Genomic DNA, 22622 nt, shown 5'->3' on the forward strand with positions numbered 1-22622 from the left:
ATAAAAATGTACTGTGAACAAATGACACTTAATTTTAGTCACTGTAAGACAGAGGTAGAAAAAAAAAGTATCCAGAAAACCAAACTGAGTTGTATCTCGGTATTCTCATTATGTAATGCAAAAAGTAATGAAATGTGGTTTCTTGTTCCAGTTGTAACATATTGTAATTTAGAAAACCATTCAAAAGCTTTCAATCAAATAGAGAAGATGGATATTTTCATGTGCAAGCAGCTTTCTTATCATAAAAAAATGTTTCAAATTGTAAGAGGGGAAAGTTCATCATGGAGTCAAATTTTTTTAATAGCCACTTGACTCAACAAAATAATTTCCAATCAGCTTCTTTGGTTTTCACCTTTTAGGACTTTCTCAGTTCCATCACTGAAAAAATTTTATAACTGACGTTTTCATTGGCCTGTCTTAAGAAATATTAAAAATTCTGGGGTACTCTCACAGTGTTATTAAAGTTCTCCAATGCACAACCTTTAGCGAGATAAGAAAGTCATGTTATCTATTGTTTCTTATAATCCATCACAGTCTTTAGAAGCAGTCAAGCCAGCCAATACAATTCATCTTGAAAGCTATCAAAATCCAAACACATTTTGACAGGGAAATGGATGGTATATTAGCATTAGCAGAAACATAAGACAAAAGTTGATCCTGAGAGCTCCGGGAGCCTGCAAAGCAATGGGAGCTTAGTATCACAAGGTTAATTGGTTATGAATAAATCAGCTCTGGGAAAAAATTAGAATTCCTAGATCATAAGTGGCAGATGTCCCTCATGCTAGAATGATTTTCAGGCCACTTCATTTGAATTCTGTTAGGAGAGAAGGAAAAACACAGTTACAGCACAAAAGCACGAACAATTGTGGTTGCTTTTGTGTGTGGTATGTTTTAAGGTACTCTGCCAGTGGCAGGACTGCTTGTTCCGTTTAGTTGGTCCAGAATAAAAATAAAAAGTAGCAGATTAAGAAGGGACTCTCAGTATTAAAAAAAAAAAAAAAAAAAAAAGAGACACAATATACTTTCTGGATTTTAAAAATACTTGTTTTTATATAGTTTCCAGTGGTCTACAGACACAATCGGAAAATGCTTTGCTGAAGCAATGGGTAAGCAGACTTCCTTGGCAGCTGCTCCACTGCACACAATGACCCCACAGGCTGTCTGGAAGTGGCCACCAGTCACAGAGGTCTCATCTTCACAGTTTCTGGTAAACAGAAGACCTTTTGTCCACAGGATGCTGTAGAAAGGAACAGTGTAACATCTCCTAGTTCAAAAGGTGTTCGAGAAAATGATGGAGGATTGGCCCTGCAGGGGCTATGGGAACTCAGGTGTCACATCCTGGATGCCACATCCTGCAAGAGGATGCACTTCGATCCTGGGAGAGCTGAAAGCTGGGAGGACACATTGCAGCAATGAGCATTGCAAGCTTAAACCTTTTTTTCTTATATTTTTCATTAAGCATTGTCTGTTGGTTACTGTGAGTCTCAGCATGCTGGATTGGATGGACTGTTGATCTGATCACACACAGCAAATACACAGCTGAGTGACTGAAAGGAAATATCTGACCTAGAGGTGGCATTTCCTCATACAGTGGAAGAAGGCCTAGATGATTAACTCCATAGTTAAAAGAAAACAATGGAAATCAATGGGAAATTCCCACTGCCTTCCACTGAATCAGCCTACATTTAAAATGAACAGTTATTACTCAGCATTTAAAAAAATCTGGTCTTTTACTATACATCAATCTATACACTTTAAAATTTAACTTTCCACATATAAAGGTCTTTTAAATCTTTGCTCTGGACTGGTTTATTTTTATTCATTTTGCATGTATCTAAATCAGTATACTGGGACATTCTGGTGCGGTCTAGCTCATCTACTACAGAGCATCTACCTCCTCATTGACAACAGATGAGGCGCTGGCTCAGACAGCCTGCACAAAAAGTAGAGCTATAAAAAGCTGACACTACCATTTGGATGGACATTTTGTCACGACAGAGTCAGTGTCAGAGTCAGCACTGTAGCTTCAAGGGAACCAAATCTTTTCTTTCATGATTCACTTTCAACTTTCTTGCCAACTGCAAGCCAAGTCACAGTTGCAGAAGGGCACCCACAAACTAGTGCTGACGGCTCGTTCTCTCAATCTGTCCACTAGGTCTGGACCTAGATGAAGGTCCCACAGACATGGTGGGTCTCTTTAAGGGCAGTCCTGCCTCCTCTCAACCTGCCCAGATATCTGTTCAGATAGACAAATCTGAATGAGCAGAATAATCAAGAAAAAAACCACAGCATCAGTGGGGATAACTTGATCACTGCAGAAAATAAAATGAAAGGACAGAAGGAGGGAGAGAACAAAGAATGGAAGTAAACCATCACATCCTGTCTTATTGCATATTAGTTTGTACAATTTGGTTCTTATGCTTCATAGATTTACAGTGCATTTAGCTGTGAAACTATGGTAAATTCAGGTAAAGTCAGTAAGAGTAATGACCTGATAAATTTAAACAATTGCTTACTATTATGTGGAATAAATGCTGACCTAACCACACATGTCCATTGTATAATGGAGACTGAAATATCAGCCAATTAAAAACATCAAAACATTAGAATTATGACCCAAGAGTACAAATGATGTTGAAAACTGGGATTAAAGCTATAGAGTTCATGTTCTTCAGGTTATCTTTCTCCTGTTTGGTCCCTCCAACAACTGGATCCTGTAAATGCTCAGAGCTCCAAGGAAAAGCTGATGACATATCAAATTCACAAAACTTTGCAGAGCTATTGATGCTTGAGGCTGTGCTTCTGCAAAGGTGCACACACATCTCTGCAGGAGGTTCTACCTATCATCCAGACCCATAGGCCTTACATCAGAAATTTAGGATAGTGTTATAAAGTCAAGTCATTTATTCCACTGATTCCAATCCCAGTAGATCAAAGCATACAAATGAGCCTTTGCATAAATGAGATAAGCACAAAGCACCTTGATAGTCAAGACAGGTGATCTTTTTAAATTTGCTGTGGGTGCTGAGTAAGTGAAAGATCATGATTTGTGTCTTACTTTCAACTGTACAAAGAGCTGGTGTCAGGACTAAATGAAAACTCTTTAGTTTTCATTTAGTTTAGACTATTAGTCTGTCTTTCTCACTGCAAGCTTGAAAAAAGATATAATTTATTTCTTGAAATGAAGATAAAAGTGCTTCTAAGAGAGTCTGAAAGGTCCCCTGTTCATCACAAAGCTTTCTAAAACATTTTCTATTTCTTAAGGAAACACTGAGACTTCTGAACAGCTTCAGAACTGCAGCAGAGTTGTCTGGGTCGCATGCCTTTAACTGCCATTTACAGTAACCAAGTCTGAGAAGTGTTGAGGTTATTGCAATCAGAATTTTCTAAAAAAAAAAGGTAAATGGATGCAGTAAGTGGGATGCAATTCTAGCATGAACTGAATAGAGTTGTGTGACAGAGAAAAAGCAAAATACCTAAGTCAGTTACTGTCAGCTTTTAAGCAGTCATGCTTACAGCCACTGATCTACCTGCCCAATACTCAACTTCCAAACAAGTGTTGAAAAACTGAAAAGAATTCCAAGATGAGCTACATAAGTGACATGATCTCTGGGAAAATAATACAGCACGGAGTTCTCAAGGCTGCTTTTTTTTTGCAGGAGATACTAAGGACTTGCATACAACATCACAGTTTTTCCCTGTCACTCCTTTTGAAGTCTATGTAAGAAAGAGAAACACAACCTCTGAACCTGTGCAACCTTTCATGTTGGAGAAAAAGGGACTATCTAGCAAAATGCATCGCATGTTGAGTTTTGCTTAACTCCTCAAAAAGCTTCATTTAACCATTCATAAACAAAAACATTTGGGAAGTGTTTATAAAATGGGTGAGTCAGAAGAAAATACCTCTGCAGCTAAATTGACTTTCTCAGATTAATTCCCATGCTTGCAACATAACATTGACCTCAGGTCCCCTGCACCTCACCATCACACTTTTCTCTCTCATTGACGCTGTTCAAGACTCCGAAGTGCTCTCAGTCACAAGATTTCCTTTATTGCCATTCCCTTTACCTGCTTCTCAAGAAAATCTGAATTGCTACTATGATGGTAGTGCTGACACTTGGTCAGGCTCTGACTCTACATATGACTTTAAGACAGGGGGTCACTCTCACAATTTGTGGGGCCATTCATTACTCATCTGTAATGACATATGGTATAAACACAGCAGTGATGCAAAGATGCACTCAAGAGCTGCGTAGCCTGATGGTACAGAACAGGCTTTTGAAATCAGAGTTGCTTCCCAAATGCTGCTAAAACATGCCTCCAGCAACTTAACTTACTGCCACCTCTCCTGTGAGCAACCCTCAAGCATATGAGACCTGCCCAGGAAAGCGAATGGTTTGTTTGTTTGACTTGTATTTAGAATAAAAAGTTTTAAGTCACTCCCCACTGAAACCTTCTTCCTCTTCAGAGCGATTTATGGCAGATTCATGAAGAGCAGAAGATGGTCAAAGGGTTGTGACTGTCTCAGGGCAGGGGAAGGTGTCTGAGAGGGATGGGCAGGCTCTGAGGGAGGAAGGAACACTGCACAACCCTCTTTCAAAGGAGAAATGATTGTGACACAAGGTAGCTGAGAGTCAACACTTCCAAGCTTTTCGTATGACGTTTCTTTTTCATAAAGGTTAGGTGATTTTGAGGACAGATTCTGAAAAGTAAACTCCCTTTTGGTTTTAAATAAGTTGAATTACATCAGTTCATATAAAATGAGAAGTACTAGCTTGCTTCTCTGAGGGGAACATGTTGCCTCCATGGAAAAATGCAGCAGAAACATGTTTATTGGTTCCAAAGAGCAATGCCAAAGAGAAGCTGGAAACGTTGCTGCTGTCAGAGGTTGCTATGTTTTGAATGATTGTAGAATCATAGAACGGTTAGGACTGGACGGGATGTTAAAGATCATCTAGTTCCAGCTCCTCTGCCATGGGCTCAAAGCCCCATCCAACCTCGCCTTGAACAGTTCCAGGGATGGGGCAGCCACAACCTCACCAGGCAATCTGTGCCAGTGACTCATCACCTTCACTGTAAAAAAATTGATCCTTACACCTAGTCTTAAATCTACTCTCAGTTTAAAGCCATTATCACTTGTCCTATCACTACATGCCCTTTGTAAAATGACCCTCCTCAGCTTTCTTGCTGGCCCCTTTAGTGAGTGAAAGGCTGCTATAAGGTGTCCCCAGAGCCTACAGGCTGAACAACCAGAACTCTCTCAGCCTTTCTTCATAGGAGAGCTGCTCCAGTGCCCTGATCATCTTTGTGGCCCTCCTCTGGATTCGCTTAAACAGGTCCAGGTCCTTCTTTTGTTAGGGGACGCAGAGCTGAATGCAATGCTCCAGGGGGTCTCACCAGAGCAGAGTAGAGGGGGCCAATCACTGCTGTCAGACTGCTGGACATTTGTGGATGTCTCTTATGTCCCATGGACTTGTGCACCTTCAGATTCCTTAGATGGTCTCAAACGTGATCTCCTGTAGTGGTACATGATCTCCTATAGCAGTCAGTTCTTCATTCTCCCAATCCCTAGCCTTCTGTGACTTGGCCAGTGTGGCTGGAGTCCTTGGCTAGTGAAGACTGAGGCAAAAAAGTTGTTGAGTACCTTAGCCTTCTCCATGTCCCAGGCAACCAGGTCTCTCATTTCCTTACAGAGAGAGCCTATGTTTTCCTTGTCTTCATTTTATCACTGATGTACCTATAGGAGCTTTTATTTTTGCTTTTGATGTCCCTGTCCAGATTTCATTCTATCATGGCTTTAAGCTTTCCTAATCTGATCCCTGTCTGCTCAGTTTCTCTATATTCTTCCCAGGCTGCCTGTTCTTGCTTCCACACTCTGTAGGCTTCCTTTTGTGTTTGAGTTTGCCCAAGAGCTCCTCGTTCATCCATGCAGGCCTCCAGCTACATTTGCCTGACTTCCTCTTTGTTGGGATGCATCACTCCTGAGCTTGCAGGAGGTGATCCTTGAGTAACAACCAGCTTTCTTAGGCCTTTCTTCCCTTCAGGGCTTTATCCCATGACATTCTACCAAATAGATCCCTGAAGAAGCCAAAGTCCGCTCTCAAGCCCAGGGTAGTGAGCTTTCTGTGTGCTCTTCTCACTGCCCTAAGGATCATGAACTTTGTCATTTCATAGTCACTGCAGCCAAAGCTACCATTGAGCTTCACATTCCCTGTCAGCCTCTCCAGCACAGCACCTCTCCTCATTGGCTCCTCTGTCACTTGGAGACGGAAGTTACCATCAATGCATTCCAAGAACCTCTTGGGTTGCTTATGCCCTGCTTTGTTTTCCCTCCAGTGGATATCAGAGTGGTTGAAGTCCCCCCATGAGGACGAGGGCTTGTGAATGTGAGGCTGCTGTCTATAGAGGGCTTCATCCACTTAGTCTTCCTAATCAGTCAGCCAGTAGCTGACACCCACTGTACCTTGAGGACAAGTGCCTATTTAAATGACTGGAAAGCATTAAAACTGGCATAAGTGATACTTGGTACAATTTACAGGTCTGGTCTGTAAATGCAGGGTGAGAGAAAAGAAGAAACACCGAGGAAAGCAGTGTTTTGAAATAAGAAAGTAGGATATAATAAAGTGGCAGTGTGAACCCTGCAGTGAGAGTTTTTCAGAAAACATACTGAAACCTATTCCCTAGTAAATGACTTAATAACTATGATTGTTATCATAGTATAACTGGAGTGAAATTAAGGATTAGCTATGGGCATTTTGTAAAATTCCTCACTTTTTATCTAAGCTCCACTATTCAACTCATAGCACAGAATTTTCTGAATGGCGATGTCATGATTTGCTACAACATCACAGGCACATCTTTTAAATAATTTTGGAAAATATTAACTTAGCTGGGGAGTATCACTTAGACCCTGCTTGCAAGGCGTTAAGTGAGCTTTCAGTGTACAAAGGTATTGAGCTGCTTCCCTCTGAATAAATAATCCTCTCCCATCACACAAATATACACACATCCCATTCCAAACTAATGTTCTTACCTTATTTTCAGAGCCAGAATCCTCAAGTTTGGTTCGAATGACAAAGGGAGTAGATAATCTCAGGAGAACTCGTTCAAAGGTGGCGCTGATTTTAGGAGAAACTATGTCAAAGCAGTCTTGGAATTTCAGAGTTTTATGAGTGTCACATCTGAGCTGCTTCCTAAGACCTTCTCCAAGCTGAAGAACCAGCATGTTTGGATCAAACATCAGGTGAAAGGGGAAAGCTCTGCAGAAGGTGCTGATGCTAATCCTCAGGTCTAAGGGGGACTGGGAAGTTCCCGGTGGAAGTGCTTTTGTGATATTTGCATTTTCATGTTCTTTGATAAGGAAAGTCAGACAACTGCAGTTACCTGGGTTTGTCCCCTCCGAACACAACTTATCATTAGCGACTTGTTCTACTTCTACTTCCAAGCGGTAAATCTTCTTTGCTGCTGCCTTTATCATTCCTATCATTGCAAATCCCACAATCTGATGTGGGTGAAAGTAATGAAGCATGAGATTGCCTTCAGGGAGCTCTTTGCATAGGAAAGAAGGAGATTCCAGGGTGGCCTGTCTTCCAAACGAAGTTCTAATGTGCTCCAGCAAAGCATCAAAGCCATTGAAGAAGTCTTGAAGGGTCCCACCTACAGCTCGAAGAACTCTTTCATTCTCATCAAAGCAGATATTGAAGAATTCTTCTCCAAACTTTTCTTGCATTTCCTCAAACTTCAAACCTATAGGACAATGAGACACTGATATCAACAACATAATATTGCTACTGTGTTGCATCTTCCCTTTGTTCTCTACTTGCCTCATATTTTTCTAAGTCAGAGTGGCTTTTTCACTGGATACCTACCCAGTGGACTTCTGTTTTGTCTGGTGAAAATAACAGTAGAAGCCATTTTTGCCTGTCATTCTAAGCCCTCATGCTTTCATCTCACTGTCCCAGCCAGCTGCTTGTGGGATTTACACTAGCCTGTCTCCTTTTTCCTCCTAGAAATGACCAGATACATAATAATTTCCCTGACTTGTGCATGTCACGTGCAGTCCACTGTGTGATTTCACTGTTATAGGTGTATCCCTTCTACGTTGACCTTGTCACACACTAGGCTTCTGCTGTATAGCCCCTCTGTGAGGGATCCAGCTCTCCCCACCTTGAAGAATAAACTACTGGGACTAAAAGTTAGGTCTTTGGCTTTCAATAAGCAGTGTTAAACCCTACAGTTAGATGATAGTTTTGTAGCTGAGGAAAGAGGAGTTGAGGGTTGTTTGGTTTTTTTTTCAGACAAAATACTTTTCTCAATATAGCTGTTGGAGATTGCCAGAAGATACAAAGAAATAATTAGTTCTTTTTTATTGTCTGCAAAAGACAGCAAAGCCTTTCCATTTTCAGCTTCTACACTTACACATCTTTAAAAAAAAAAAAAAAAGTGACTCTTCGAGTGATCTAAGCTGCTAATAGATGAGACAGCTCTGTAATATCTCACAATGTCATTTCAAGTGTCTATTACAGAAATTCAGAAGGTTTTGATTTACAGAGGTGATAAGGCTGGTATTGCTGAAGAGATGAAAAAATATCAGTGATGGAGCCCCCAGAAACAAATGTGATCAAATCCTACTCCAGTTTGTTATTTGCCATTTAAGGAACACCTAGAAAAATGGTTGAGATGGTTATTAAACATTAACATTAAACATTTCACTCTGTCTTATTTTAGGGAAGACATGTTCTTTAAGTTTCTGTTGTATTTAATCCCTGTATCCTATAGTAGAATTACAGAATTAATCAGCTATGTTTATATTGTTCTAAGTTGGAATAAAATAAAAATAAATATGAATCAGCTGTATATGAATCACAAATATCCAGCAAGACTTTTTAAATGAACTTAATTTAAGAATTAACAACATAGTTCCTTCAACGATCTGCAACAATAGTTTTGTTTAGGCCTTCGATATGATTAATAGCAGATTAAAATGCATAAAATTATATATCTAAACAGGACAACATGACAACATGACAACGCATATTTTATAAAAGAAGTAATAGCAATAATTTAGGAAACTTCATTCAAATGCCATTAGTCATAATCAAATTTGGTCACTTAGCTAGGTTATTAAAAACATATTCCCAGGACCTTTTATGACCACAGATGGTCAGAGCTGTGGCTAAGCCAAAAGAAAGTACCTCTGGTACACAATGCCCCCAATATCCTGACTCAGAGGATAGTGTGCCAATTCCTGACTCATTACCACTACGTCTGCATAACATAGTATTGTAATAACTTTCATTAAAATACTCACTGTAACTAAGAAAGAATTGAATTCTAACCCATACTAATAATGTTGTCATAACTGGATATTAATAGCAAGAAGCTAAGAAACTGTTCTATTCATATGTATACACAAACACAAATGCTTACTTTTAAATCTCATTGTTCTATAGAGTGAAGAAGAAACCTGTGTAAGAGGGAGTAGTCTAGCAGTGGCATGCAAGGCTGTAAAGTGCAGAAGCCCTCAAAGTCTGAGAACGGGACAGCATCAGAAACCACTAGGTTATTCATACAAATGACCAAACACTGTTACAGAGCTAAGCAACACCTCAGAAAGTTGCTCAAAACAATAACACAGCTGAGCTGTCTTTAAAGTGTATTATAAAATTACAGTAAAACAGTCAGTTGCCTTTGCACCACTAACTGCACACAGGGGATGCAGAACTGATCACTCCTGCACTTTACTGCTAAGTATGTAGCCTCATGTCACTGTCGCTAACAAGGGTTGTTGTATCTTAGTGTTTGGCCTAAGGTTTTGCTGATTGTCTTAGATTGGGCCTTGTCATTAACCCCAGAGGACTGGCTGTTCAAGCTGGACACAACGTACTGACTCAGAGCAACCTGAATTAGACTAAGAAATTCAGGTCAATGACCTTGCTGGAGGATGTGCTACCACTTTTTAGAACATTTTAGCTTTGAATTGAGTTACACATAGTACTAGCAGAAATTAGATTAGTTCAGGATAGAAAAATTGATGTTCCCAAAATGCACCAAACTGCTGTTCTGTCTTGGTCAGGAATTTTCTCTCTAACAACAGGAGCTATGAAACACTGAGAAAATTAAAGTCAAACAATCTTCTAAAACAAACAAGTATAACATATCTGTCAGGCAACTTTTTTTCTAACTCTTACCATCTTACCAATATGAGTCATATTTTTGCTTGAAGCATGATTTTTTTTTTCTTTCAATCAAAAGTCTTTATTTACATTCTCATTATACAAACATGCACAAACTATTTTTTCTCTATATTTCTACAAAGTTCTTGGCTTCAGTGGTGTGCTTGTATAAAGCTGTACAAAATAATTTGTGTTTTTACTGACTTATTCCTTCCTCTCCTGTTGAAATAAATGATAAACAGAAGCACATACTTACGTAGCATTGACTCGGTATATACTTCATCATAACTTTTTCATTTACTACCATATAAATGATCCCAACCTTTTAAATATTCTCCGTGGAGCTTCTCCCTATTCCTTTCTCTGTACTTACTAGCCTTTTATCTTTCAAAAGAAAGTAGAAATTACTATCACCATCACAAGGAGAGAAAATGTCAGATTGCACCAGATCGCTAGTCAACTGATCAGAAATCTTGTCTCAGTAGTGAACTATGTCACATGCTATAGAGAAACTGTAAATCTGATGGAAAATCATGAAAAATAAATAGTTTTGAGGAAGCGCCTCCCTAACTCTTATACTAAACATTTGGTTTATTCACTGAAATGGATGAAGTACCAGAGCAGGAAATAGTTTTATTACATATAGAAAAACCTGTTTGCTTAAAAAATTTCCAAACTCATTGTCTTTATAGTGCATATTTTACCACATTTGGAGACTTCCACAGGCTAATTATTACCTTTAAAAATGACATTCAGTATAATTTCCAATTTGAACACACTCAGTATTCCTACATTTTATATTTTAGTTTAAGAAAAGACAAATAAAATCTTCAAAATAATCTTCTTTATAACCTTCAGTTTAAACATCTGCATAAACAAGTCTTTTCAAACTTGCATCACATGAAAATTTTTTCTACATCTTCGGGTTTTTTTTCATTTTGATTTTGCAGGGGAATAATTCAAACTGAGTAGATACAGTGAATGAGTCAACTTCTGTTCATCAAAAATGACCATTTGCTATTCCTTTCTGAACAGTTGGTATTTCTATCACTTCTTTTTCACTATGGACCTCTAATCAAAATTTTCATTCATCTGCCCAGAAAAAAAAAAAGTCTTTGTGTTATTGGCATGGTTTAACTCCAGCCACACTAAGCACCACACGGACACTCACTCGTCCCCCTCCCAGTGGGATGGGGAGAGTCGTGAAAAGAAAGTAAAACTCATGACTGGACACGAGAACAGTTTAATAACTAAAACAAAATAAAATATAAAAACAATAATAGCAAAGCATTATTAATAATTGTTGCCATTAAAAGGAAGATCACAAAAAGCAAGAGAAATAAAACCCGAGAAAAGACAAGTGATGCCCAGTGCAATTGCTCACCACCCACTGATAGATGCCTGAGCAGTGATCCACTCCTCACAGCCAACTGCCCCCAGTATATTATATACTGGGCATGGCATCCTATGGCATGGAATAGGCCTTTGTCTAGTTAAGGTCAACTGTCCTGGCCATGCTCCTTCCCAGCTTCTTGTGCACCTGCTTGCCAGTAGAGTGTAAGAAACTATAAATAATCCTTAACCTGGGACAAAGGCTACTTAGCAACAAGTAAAACCCCAGTGTTATCAACATTATTCTCATACTAAATCCAACAAGTCGAAACTGAGACAGATTTGTATATGTGATCATCACTTTCAAATGCAGAGACCACTGTGCTCTCATGAGTGACGTTGACATAGACAGGGCTTACTAATAGGCACTAGTTTGCAACCAGCAAGTACAAAAAAAATTCCTCCTTGGTTTCACTACCACAGTTCACTACATGGTAGTGATACAAAATATATCAACATTTATCCCAACACTCTGCTGTTGCCCAAGTGAAGTCATTTGTTATTTTGACCTTCTGTTATTTACCAACTTTTTACTAGTATAGTGGATACAATTCTAAAGATTCTAAAAATTCTAAAGATTCTAAAAATTCACTTATCTGAATTTTGTCTTCTCTTAGAAAGTAATCTGCTGACAAATTCTTTGAGAGGACACATCACATGTTTTAACTGCAATAACTTGTTTTCCTTACTAGTTTAATTTTGCTGCTTTTTCTTACAATGACATTTTTATTCTAGTCTCTAGAGATAAATATATACATTGTAGAAGGAAATTAAGGCAAAGCATCTGTAGAATGAAAATATTGCTATGGGGCTCTACTATAAAGCATTTTGGGATCTGTGACAAAAGTACTATATAAGGCCTATTATTATCCTTTGAAAATGTGTTTCAAAGACATATAGAGATTTTATTCGTATGAGCCAGATCCAATATTACCTAAGTCTTTAAGCATAGGCTCAAAGTACAAAATAAGTATTTCACTGAACTGGAGAAGAAATAGATGACTTCATTCTGTAATAATATGTTAGTAAAAGGTCTTCATTTTCTTTTCAGCAGTTCCTGTAAACTGCAAACTCACTACAAAACATCAAGGAACTAATAACCTATTTCTAAGTATTTTGTACATTGCTAAGTGAATAAATTAGATAGGAATCTGTTCTAATAAAGAAAATCACAAATCAAGGTTCTTCACAAACAAATAAAAGATGATTGATGTGATAAAAATGTCAAAGCAATCCATTGACTTGCAGAGCATGCAGAAGCAGTTACAAGCCATCCACTCCCTCCTTAAAGTAAATACTGGAGACAATGGTTGCAGAGGGGCCAGCATCTAATTCTTTTGGCATTGAAAAACACCTGTTTTTCTGGGACACCCATTAAGAATCTGTAAATGTCAGACATTGGGACAATTCAATATGCCATTCCAGAACTCATACTGTGGAAGGAAGCAGAATCTGCCGCCTTCAATTATAGCAAATATGTCTTAAGTGGTTTTGTATTATCAGATTCTTGGCACAAGTAAGATCTTTTCCTTAAATAGCCTTTGGACAGAAAGCCGGGTAGCAGTTAAGAATTCCAAAGCATAATTTAAGATGGTAGGGAAAGCAACATCTATTCTTTCAATAAAAATGGTTTTGACGTGTACAAGCTAAAGCTGAAGGTACATTAGATGAATCATTTGGCTTGTATGTGAGCCTCGTACCACCATCTAAGTACTGTATAAAGGACTTGGATCTTAATTCATTATGATGGTTAATTTATATCATCCTGGGAATCCAGATAGTATTTTTATATTATCCTTTTATATGATTTTATATACACTAACATTTTATATCTTTACATATGGTTTTGACAGAATTGTGACATGTATATTACACTTCTCTTACAGTACCAAACAGCGCCTATATACCTTTCAAGATTTAATTTAAAAAATAAGAATGTTGTTAAAAAAAAGTTCTTTACACTTGTTCACCTGTAATACGTGTTTTAACCAAGTCTGATGAGATGTTTTCTTTTCCTGTTACAGTGAGAGATAAGATCTCATAGAGATATCATTGTAATCACCACTTCTTGTTAAGGAACAGATCACCTGTGCTCAGCACTCATGTAAAGGATTCTGCTCCAAACTGCTGACACAGGAAGCTCATCTGACATATTAAGAACCGGAAATGTTCTTTTTTTTCCCCGTATACTATTTTCAGCAGCAACCAACTCTTGCAGGTAAAGCTATGCTATCTGAAGCAAGACTATCACTATTTTATCCTGCAGCACATCTTGGAAACCTCACTTCTTAGATTTGCAGTGGGTTTATTAAAGGAAAACTGAAATCACTAGATTGGTGATTCCTAAAAATAAGGCAGATCCAGTTTGTTTCATGTTAAGTCTAGAGATCGAATGCCAGTAAGAACAGAGTTGTTTCATTTGCTTTTGCATTAAAATGAGTATATATGTCTTTGAATTGACATAGGGAGCAGAACTTGGAAAGAATAAACTTGTAATGAAATCTAAAAAATTCTCCCATGAAATGCAAAATCATTTCTCATAATTCCTCACATATATAAAGAGCTCAATTCAGCTGCCTAAAAAAAAAGCAATGTAATGCTACTTGAATCTTCATAAGGTATCCAAGACATATACAAAAGAATAGTTTTATCTGTCAGGATATGGGTCATAAGGGAGACCTACACATTTTTGAAGGTCACAAAAGATACCTCACAGCCCCTAAAGTAATGGCAACCACCTACATTCAGTTAATGAATCATGGCCAGAATGTCTTCTACTTTAATCACTTTCTACAAGATGTTAATATACAGCATAACTTCAAACTGCTTACTATCTGCTGGTAGTTCATCTGCATTCTAACAACAAAGAGCCTTGATATGAGTAGAGTAGGATGTCTAAGGCCATTTGATATAAACATTTTTCCCTTTATAATTTAGATGTATTCAGCTTATTTTTTAAATCACATTATGTTATTTTTGTTTACATTACTTTTGTACTGCCAGTGCATTGTAATATCTGCTAAATAATAGGAGTCTTATATGTGTAGAGCTTAGAACCTCCAGGATACAGTTCTGCGTATTATTAAAATCCATGAGTATCACCAGTCCTCTGGGCCATGTAACATTTCCTTTCACACCATTTGTAAACCAAACAACTTTAATTATAAATCAGGCTGTGAATTCTAATGACTATTTGCAGTTCTTAGCTCAAAGGAAAAAGAAAGTGATAGTAAATTAAGTACTTTAAATATATAGGCATTTACAATTCTGCTGAGCAGCCAGCGTGCCAAACTCTTGTCCATCTTTTCCAATTACATCACCTGCTCAGATCTCATGGTAGGCTAAGATCTGTTGTAGAATCATAGAGTGGTAGGAGTTGGACGGGACCTCCAGAGATCATTCAGTCCAACCCCCCTGCAGAAGCAGGTCAACCTAGATCAGTCACACAGAAACACGTCCAGGTGGTTCTTGAAGACCTGTCCTAGGATCTTCTTTTCAACATACTTCCTGCCTCTTCAAATGTAGACTTTCTCAGCACTAATATGCTGTTATTATTTAATAGCTAGCAGAATTATCCCAGATTTATCCCTCTCTAACTACAGTATCTAGGTCAGACTATGAGCTGAGATTTTTTTAGGTTCATAAAGGAAACAAAGACCTTCCATTCTGACAAATGTATAGAGAACAAATGAATTCTACAAAATGATGCCCTTCGCATAAAATGAAGGAACAGCCCTGCAAGATAAATTTGCCCATTATAAAGCAGGCTACAGCATGTATCTTTTTCAGTGGCCACAAGCAAATGTGACCCAGACAAAGAGCTCTCCAAACCTCTATAACAACGATGTCCTGGGATGGCTAAACCCAGAAACAAGATCTATAACCTCCTGATAAGACCAGGCTCTGAGCTGGGATTCCACATGATTTATCATCAGGGCATTCAAGTTTCCTCGTCACTGTGACTGATCATCTTCCATACAGAAGATGCACAAGAAACATACGACACTTAGAAATGACAGAGAAGCAAAGTTCTCACACCACTCTCAGACGCAAAATCAAGAGGATGAATATTATTATAATAATCTAGTAAATTAGGAAGCCCTCAAAGGAAAAAATCTTACAATACATTTGAGCCCACATGCACAGTTGACTTGGAAGCTCACTTACGCTGTGCATTTTTAAATGAGTATTAGGTAACTTTTTAGAAGGTAAGATTTTAGAAGCCAAATTTTTATAGTAGATGAAAAAGATTTTTGTTGTATAATTTCTTGAATTAAAAAACAGAAGATGGTATTTTGCTGTATCTTAAGCAATAGAAAATCAAATAGGTGTAATTATTTCTCCAGGCCTCCTTGTTGAAATAACTATGAAGTGCATATGTAACTTGGGGCTGTGTATCCAAGATGTTGCAAGTATTATTTATGCAGCATGGTGCTACGGTACATACAATTTAGATATTGTAGTTTAATGCACAAATATGCTTTCCAAGGCAACATTTCTTCCATGTCATTGAAGACTAGGTACAAATATCTGCTTCTGCTTTACAAATTATGCACAATACTTTTATTTTGCAGTTATTTATAAATTTAGGTTACTTTTCAGTAGTTTTATTATCAAAGTTAGGACAGATTACAGAGCTTCTCAGCAATATGCAAAGACGCTCCAAAGAAAACACTAATGCCATTTAAAGTAAAACAGGCAACTAACTTCATTACATTCACTTTCCCTTTTTTTTTGGTGAAGGACTTAAATAAGAGTGGAAAAGAGTTCACGTCCACAAAAGCTACATGAAATGTGTGCAGTGCGTTAAAAGAGTGTGTGGAGGAGCTGAGGTGAAGGCTGTACAATTTATATCTTAGATATGTATGCATTTTGGATGTGAGAAATATCAGAAGTGTGATATATCAGAAGTACACAGCGGAGCTAAAAAATGATAAATAGGCATTCCTCTATTGCTTTGCAAAGTTCAGCAGCATAGATCTGCCTGGAATATCTGCCCAAAAGATAATCTTACATGCAAGGAAAGGCTGCGGGAACTGGGGCTGTTTAGTCTGGAGAAGAGGAGACTGAGGGGAGATCTCATTAACATTTACAAATATCTAAAGGGTGGGTGTCAGGACATCCCTTTTTTCTATTGTAGGTAGCAACAGGACAAAGGGTAATGGGATGAAAAAAATAAGAAAAAATTATTTTATAGTTTTAAAAAAACTATAAGAAAAAAAAATAAGAAAAAACTACTTTACTGTTCAGGTGAGGGAGCAGTGGCACAGGCTGCCCAGAGGGGTTGTGGAGTCTCCTTCCTTGAAGATCTTCAAGACCCTCCTGGACATGTTCCTATGTGACCTGATCTAGATGAACCTGCTTCTGCAGGGGGTTTGACTAGAGGATCTCTAAAGGTCCTTTCCAACTCCCACCACTCTGTGTGAGGAGACACGTAACAAAGGCTTCACGTCCCAGAATAAATTCTTTACTGAAGGAATTACAAATAAATAAACAACAAAAAAAAAAATTTCGGCCTTATTTTTATGTTTCCAAAGTTCTGATTTGCAGTTACTTGGATGTCTTCTGACTAGTTGAACTTAGGTCAGAATGCACATTCTAATCTTACTTGAAAACAATTATTAAAAAAAAATTATAGAGACAAAAGCAGTACGAAGCAAAATTTGTTTTTCATTGCTCTAAATGCTGAATGTACAAATGGTAAAAAAAACTTTGCCTTCAGAAGGTTAAAATTTCAGTAGCATTGACATATGGTTTAAAAGATTAAAAAAACTCTGTTATCTCCATTTCACAGATGGAAAATTGAGGCACAGAAGAATGAAAATTTGCCAAAGATCAAATCTCTTCTGGTAAAATCTTTCTCTAAAACATACGTCAATATAAATTTACAGTAACCTAATAAATGTGATGATCAGTCACATAATATTTTTCATGATAGGAAACTTTTTCTTATCATTATTTCTTAAATAAGTTCAAACTAAGACCACCAGTCTGCTCTGAACATTGCTTAGTTATCCAGTGAAAAGTACTGTCATCAGGATAAAACACACCAGTGCTTATTCTTTGAAATATTATCTTTCCAACAGGGAACTTTATAAGGCTCCCTTTAGAAGCTAGGATTTCTTTTCTCTTTTTCACAGCTTCCAGTGTATTCTTATTTGGTTTCCCTTTGGACAACAGGACTTAGAGAAGTGATTGCCTCCCTGTACTCATCACTGGTGAGGCCACACCTCAAGTACTGTGTTCAGGTTTGGGCCCCTCACTACGAGAAAAACATTGAGATGCTGGAGGATGTCCAGAGATCAGCAACAAAGCTGGTGAAGGGTCTGGAGCACAAGTCTGATGAGGAGCGGCTGACGGAGCTGGGATTGGTTAGCCTGCAGAAGAGAAGGCTGAGGGGAGACCTTATCGCAGAAGAGAAGGCTGCGGGGAGACCTTATCACTCTCTACAACTGCCTGAAAGGAGGTTGTGGTGAGGTGGGGGTCGGTCTCTTCTCTCAAATAGCAAGTGACAGCACAAGAGGAAATGGTCTAAAGTTGCTCCAGTGGAAGATGTAGATTGGATATTCGGAAAACTGTCTTCCCTGAAAGAGTTGTCAAGTATTGGAATGCACTGTTAAGAGAAGTGATGAAGTCACCATCCCTCAAGGTATTTAAAATATGTATTGAAGTGGCACTTAGGGACATGGTTTAGGGGGATTTGGCAGTGATAGGTTTACAGTGGGATCCAATAATCTTATAGGTCTTTTCCAACCTGAATGATTCTATGATTCTATATGCTTATGAAGGACACGGTAAAAGTGTGCACGCGCTAACTAAAGCAAGCAGAGTCCATCATAAAGCTATCTGGACTATTTAGGTAACGATACAAAGATAAATAAAAATACTACAGCCTCAGAAGCTGTCAGCACAAATGAAAGCTTTGCCACTGATCTAGTACCAGACGTGGTTTACAGCATGTGAGTGTGATGGATGTGGGTCCCTTAATTACAGTGGATTAAAGCAGGAAGTTGTCTATTGATGTCCAGACTTGTAGCAGGAGGAACTCAGCGAGGAGACAGAGAGAATCAAGTCCTTCCTGAAGCAAAGCATCTTCTCACAACCTCCCAAGCTTACTAATGATCTCAGCATTTGCTGTCCTCTGATGAATAAGAAATGTCAAATGACTATTTCAAAGGCAGTTAGGTCAGAAGAGATGAATGATGTTGGCATTATCTAAGGTAAGAGAGCAGAAAGTTGCTTCCAAGCACCCTTAAGAAAACACTTTCTTCCAGCCTTTGATAGAAAGTCTCTGTTAGTGCTCATATAAATAAGTTGAGAGACAGATTTGGCCCAACAGTTTCTCAAGCCTCAGTCACAGTCAGATGCATTTTTGTCTCCTGTCTCAGCAACGCCAATTGCTTTAGGTACACACCCTAGTAGTTACGTCCTTCTTGCATAGAAGCAGCTCCCATTAATCCTTATTCAACCAGAAAAATAATTGTATATGTGAAAATTAATTACACAACCTCCACTAATTATTTACCTGTTGTGACAGGAGCTACAATTAAAATGAAGAAGATGGTTTTACTGCTCTTTCTCTTATGTTCGTGTCCCAGATAAGGAGAAGGAAAGAAGCACTGCTTTTAAATCACTCCAATGTGCTGCTCACACTGATTTAATTTTTTTTCTTTTTGCTATGAAGTCAAATTCATTCTTTAAAAGATAACATTTTCCAAGAGTAAGTCTCTGCAAAATTATTTTAAACAAAGTCCACATTAATAATTCTTCAAGACATTAACATCTAGATGTTATTGCTACACTGTGATGCCAACAGTCTGATTTGCCCCTGACACACACGCTTTGTGAGGTTACCACTGAAAAAATAAGCTGCACATTATTCAGCTATGTTAAGGGACCAGGACTAAGATATTGATTTTAAAGCTCTCTGAAGATGAAAAAGTATTCATAACTATTTCTTAGAGCACATACTTAGTGTTATGGTTAAAAAAGTACTGAATGTCCAATTTTCTTTCTTATAATATTAATATGCACAGGATAATAGGCAAAGTCTTTGCTTTGTGTGAGTCCTGCCTTATCACTCATAGCATTTGTTTCTGAAAGCTATCAATCAATTTGTTAAAATGTAAGTTAAAAAATATGGTAACTAATACTGGACACATCTACAATTTAATTTGTTCTAAATTCCCTCCATGACCAAACATGTAAAATTCCAAGTACTGTGTCTTCCCAGCAGCAGTTAAAGGCACTCAGAAACTCCCTGACAGTAACAAGCACCTTGCAGAATGTCCCCTGGCATGGAAAGTAAAAAAATATCTTTAATTACCATACACAGTCAGATTTCTGTATTGTGCCTCCTGGTGAAGAAAGTGTCTCTAACTACATAATCCCACAAAAATGTCATAGGTTCATACTGTATATTACTGGCTGAAAGGAGATTTATTATGAACCAGAATGATATCTTTTATGCCTTCCACCCCAACTTCAGCAACCTACCAAGACAACAAATGGAAGAGCAAAGAGGGTTTCAACATTACAAGGAAACATTACAGCTACATGAAAGTTCAGGAAAAAAGCTCAATACTCAAGTAGCAAAGACCTCATCATGGTATCAATAGCTGCATCAGATTAGCTGGGCCTCAATCAGAGAGGCTTTCAGGCTGGAAGAGACCCCGTGAGTTACCTGGTGATGCAAGCCAGGTTGCTCACAGATTTATACAGCAGGGGTTAGAAACCTGCAACAGCAGAGACTGCAGATATGTCACCTCTCTGGCCAGCCTCTGCACCTGCCTGACTGTCCTTACCAGGGAAAAAAAAAACAAGATTAAATATCTGCTGTTTCGACTTAGCCCCACTGTCTCTTGCCCTCCCATGCTGCACCATTGTGAATTTAAGTCTCTAGAATGCTTCATGTCTCAAGTACATACTGCTTTGTGTTTCTCAAGCCCTCTATCCACCAGGCCCACAGAAGGTATCTGTTGTTGTGTAGAACCCCTATAAAATGACTTGAGATTCCCTTGAAAAAATACATACCAAGTACATTAGCCGTACACTGGAGAATTCCTGAGACGTCTTCAGTTTCTTCATTGCCAGAGCAGTCTGCATAGGAGCATCTGTTTGACAGGTTGTGAAAGTTTTTCTCTGCATCTCTGTAACTACATTAAAAAAGATTAAAAAGTTACATCATCTCCTTGATGCAAGGCAAATAAATGTCTTTCAGAAGTGGTGGCAAAGGATGCCTTCAGCCTCCCTCATCTCCTCCCTCTTCTCCCCTTTCCATTCATGCATTATCACACATAGATGACAATAAATTAGTAGCCTGAGTATCTCAAGTATTATACTACAATCTGGAATATTATCTGTAATGAAAATTAAGACATAAGAAAAAAATAGTACCAAAGGGTTGAGAGATGAGGGAAGGGTTTCATATATACCTGTCATATATCATTCCAACTGGAGTGTTGTCTATAAGTTATGCATTAAAATCCAAGCAAGATGTTCATGAGGCAATGGCAAGTATTTAGTAAGAATAATAAATATTCCACATCACATTGCATCAGTACTGCAAGTATAAAACCTAGCTTTCTCTGTGAATTACCTTCTGAAAAGATCTCAGCAGAAAGATGTTAACCTGCCGTTCACTACACTACTGAGAATAAAGTTTGTCTTGTAGCCTGTTAAAGAAAAATTTTAAAGAATGCCAACATTGATAAAAGGCACAGAGCTATGGTCTGATCAGTGAGAAAGTAGCTACCATTTAAATCATTGTGTTCGTTTCAGGTTTTGTTGGTTCATTTTTCCTTAATTCAACAGAAACAGAAGAGAAGCTGAAACTATGCTTAAAACAAAGCTTTATCCAGGTGATAATGAGGACAGAGAGGGGAATACAAGTGAAGAAAATATTGCAGTAGAGTGATGATGCACCTGGCAGAATATAAAATTGATTTAGCTCAATGCACAGAGAAAAACTTTTCTAATTAGTTATTTTATTAACAGTTGTATTGTTTTCATACTTTCTTTTTACTTCACAATTTATGAATAGCAGTTTTAAGGTCTGACTCTTTATCTGGTTAACATTTGCAAAATCTCAGCACCTGGGTTGCCAACACTTGTGGAACAGGACTGGAAAGGATTCAGAGATTTGAAAGACATGTAGATGTGGCACTTAGAGACGTGGTTTAATGCTTGACTTGGCAGTGTTACATTAATGATTGGACTCAATAATCTTAAAGTTCTTTTCTAACCAAAACGATTCTGTGATTTTATTATTCCATGATTCTATCTTGGCCAGGATGGGACACTTGATGAACATTTACACTGTATTGGATGTAAGTGCACAGGGGCCTCTCTGAGGAGAGGCTGGGGCTGTCCTGCACAGGGCCCAGATGGCTCCAGCCAGCTCCAATGGCCTCAGCAGAGGGCACAGCCTCTGCCAAATGAGTGGCACCTCAGAGAAAATGAATTTAAGAAAGGGCAAAACACCTCATGGCAGTGTGAGGCATGAGGAAAAGTACTGCAAGAAACGGTTCTGCAAATGCCAAGTTCAGTGAAGGAGGGGAGGAGGTGCTCCAGACACTATAGAAGAGACTCCTCTTCATCCTTTGAGAAGATTATGGTGAGGCAGGCTATTGTCCCACAGCCCATGAAGGACCCCGCACCAGAGCAGGTGTATGTACCCTGAAGGAAGTGGCAGCATGTGGAAAGTCTGTGCTAGAGCAGGTGAACAACATGAGGAGGATGAAGCAGAAGAAATGAGGTGTTATGAATTGATTATAACCCACATCCTCTTTCCCCAGTGCTACTCAGCGCAGGAGGAGGTAGAAGAGTCTGAAACATCTTTATGTAAACCTACAAACTTTGTTCATGTTATTTTCTCCCCCTGTTCTGTTGGGGACAGGGAGCGAGAGAGCACAGCAGCTGTGCAGGGGTCTGGCAGTTGGCCAAGCTCAATGCACCACAGTATGTACCAAAGAAAAGATCATGGGACAGGACAAATATAGGACATCCACTAGAGACAGATGCTACTTTAACCATACTCATGTTACAAAAACTGAG

General features: G+C 38.4%; 1 protein-coding gene across 1 annotated transcript in view; it reads right to left on the minus strand.

Moving 5' to 3' along the window:
* GUCY1A2 (guanylate cyclase 1 soluble subunit alpha 2) overlaps window positions 1-22622 on the minus strand; it is a 169229-nt gene that overhangs the window by 130550 nt on the left and 16057 nt on the right. Inside the window, exons 3-4 of the mRNA XM_061991878.1 lie at window positions 20601-20722; window positions 7034-7746 (exon numbers count right to left, since the gene is read on the minus strand). Coding sequence (XP_061847862.1) covers window positions 7034-7746; window positions 20601-20722 — 835 coding nt within the window. The remainder of the gene's footprint in view (window positions 1-7033; window positions 7747-20600; window positions 20723-22622) is intronic.

This window comes from Colius striatus, chromosome 1, assembly GCF_028858725.1.
Source record: "Colius striatus isolate bColStr4 chromosome 1, bColStr4.1.hap1, whole genome shotgun sequence".
Taxonomy (NCBI): Eukaryota; Metazoa; Chordata; class Aves; order Coliiformes; family Coliidae; genus Colius; species Colius striatus.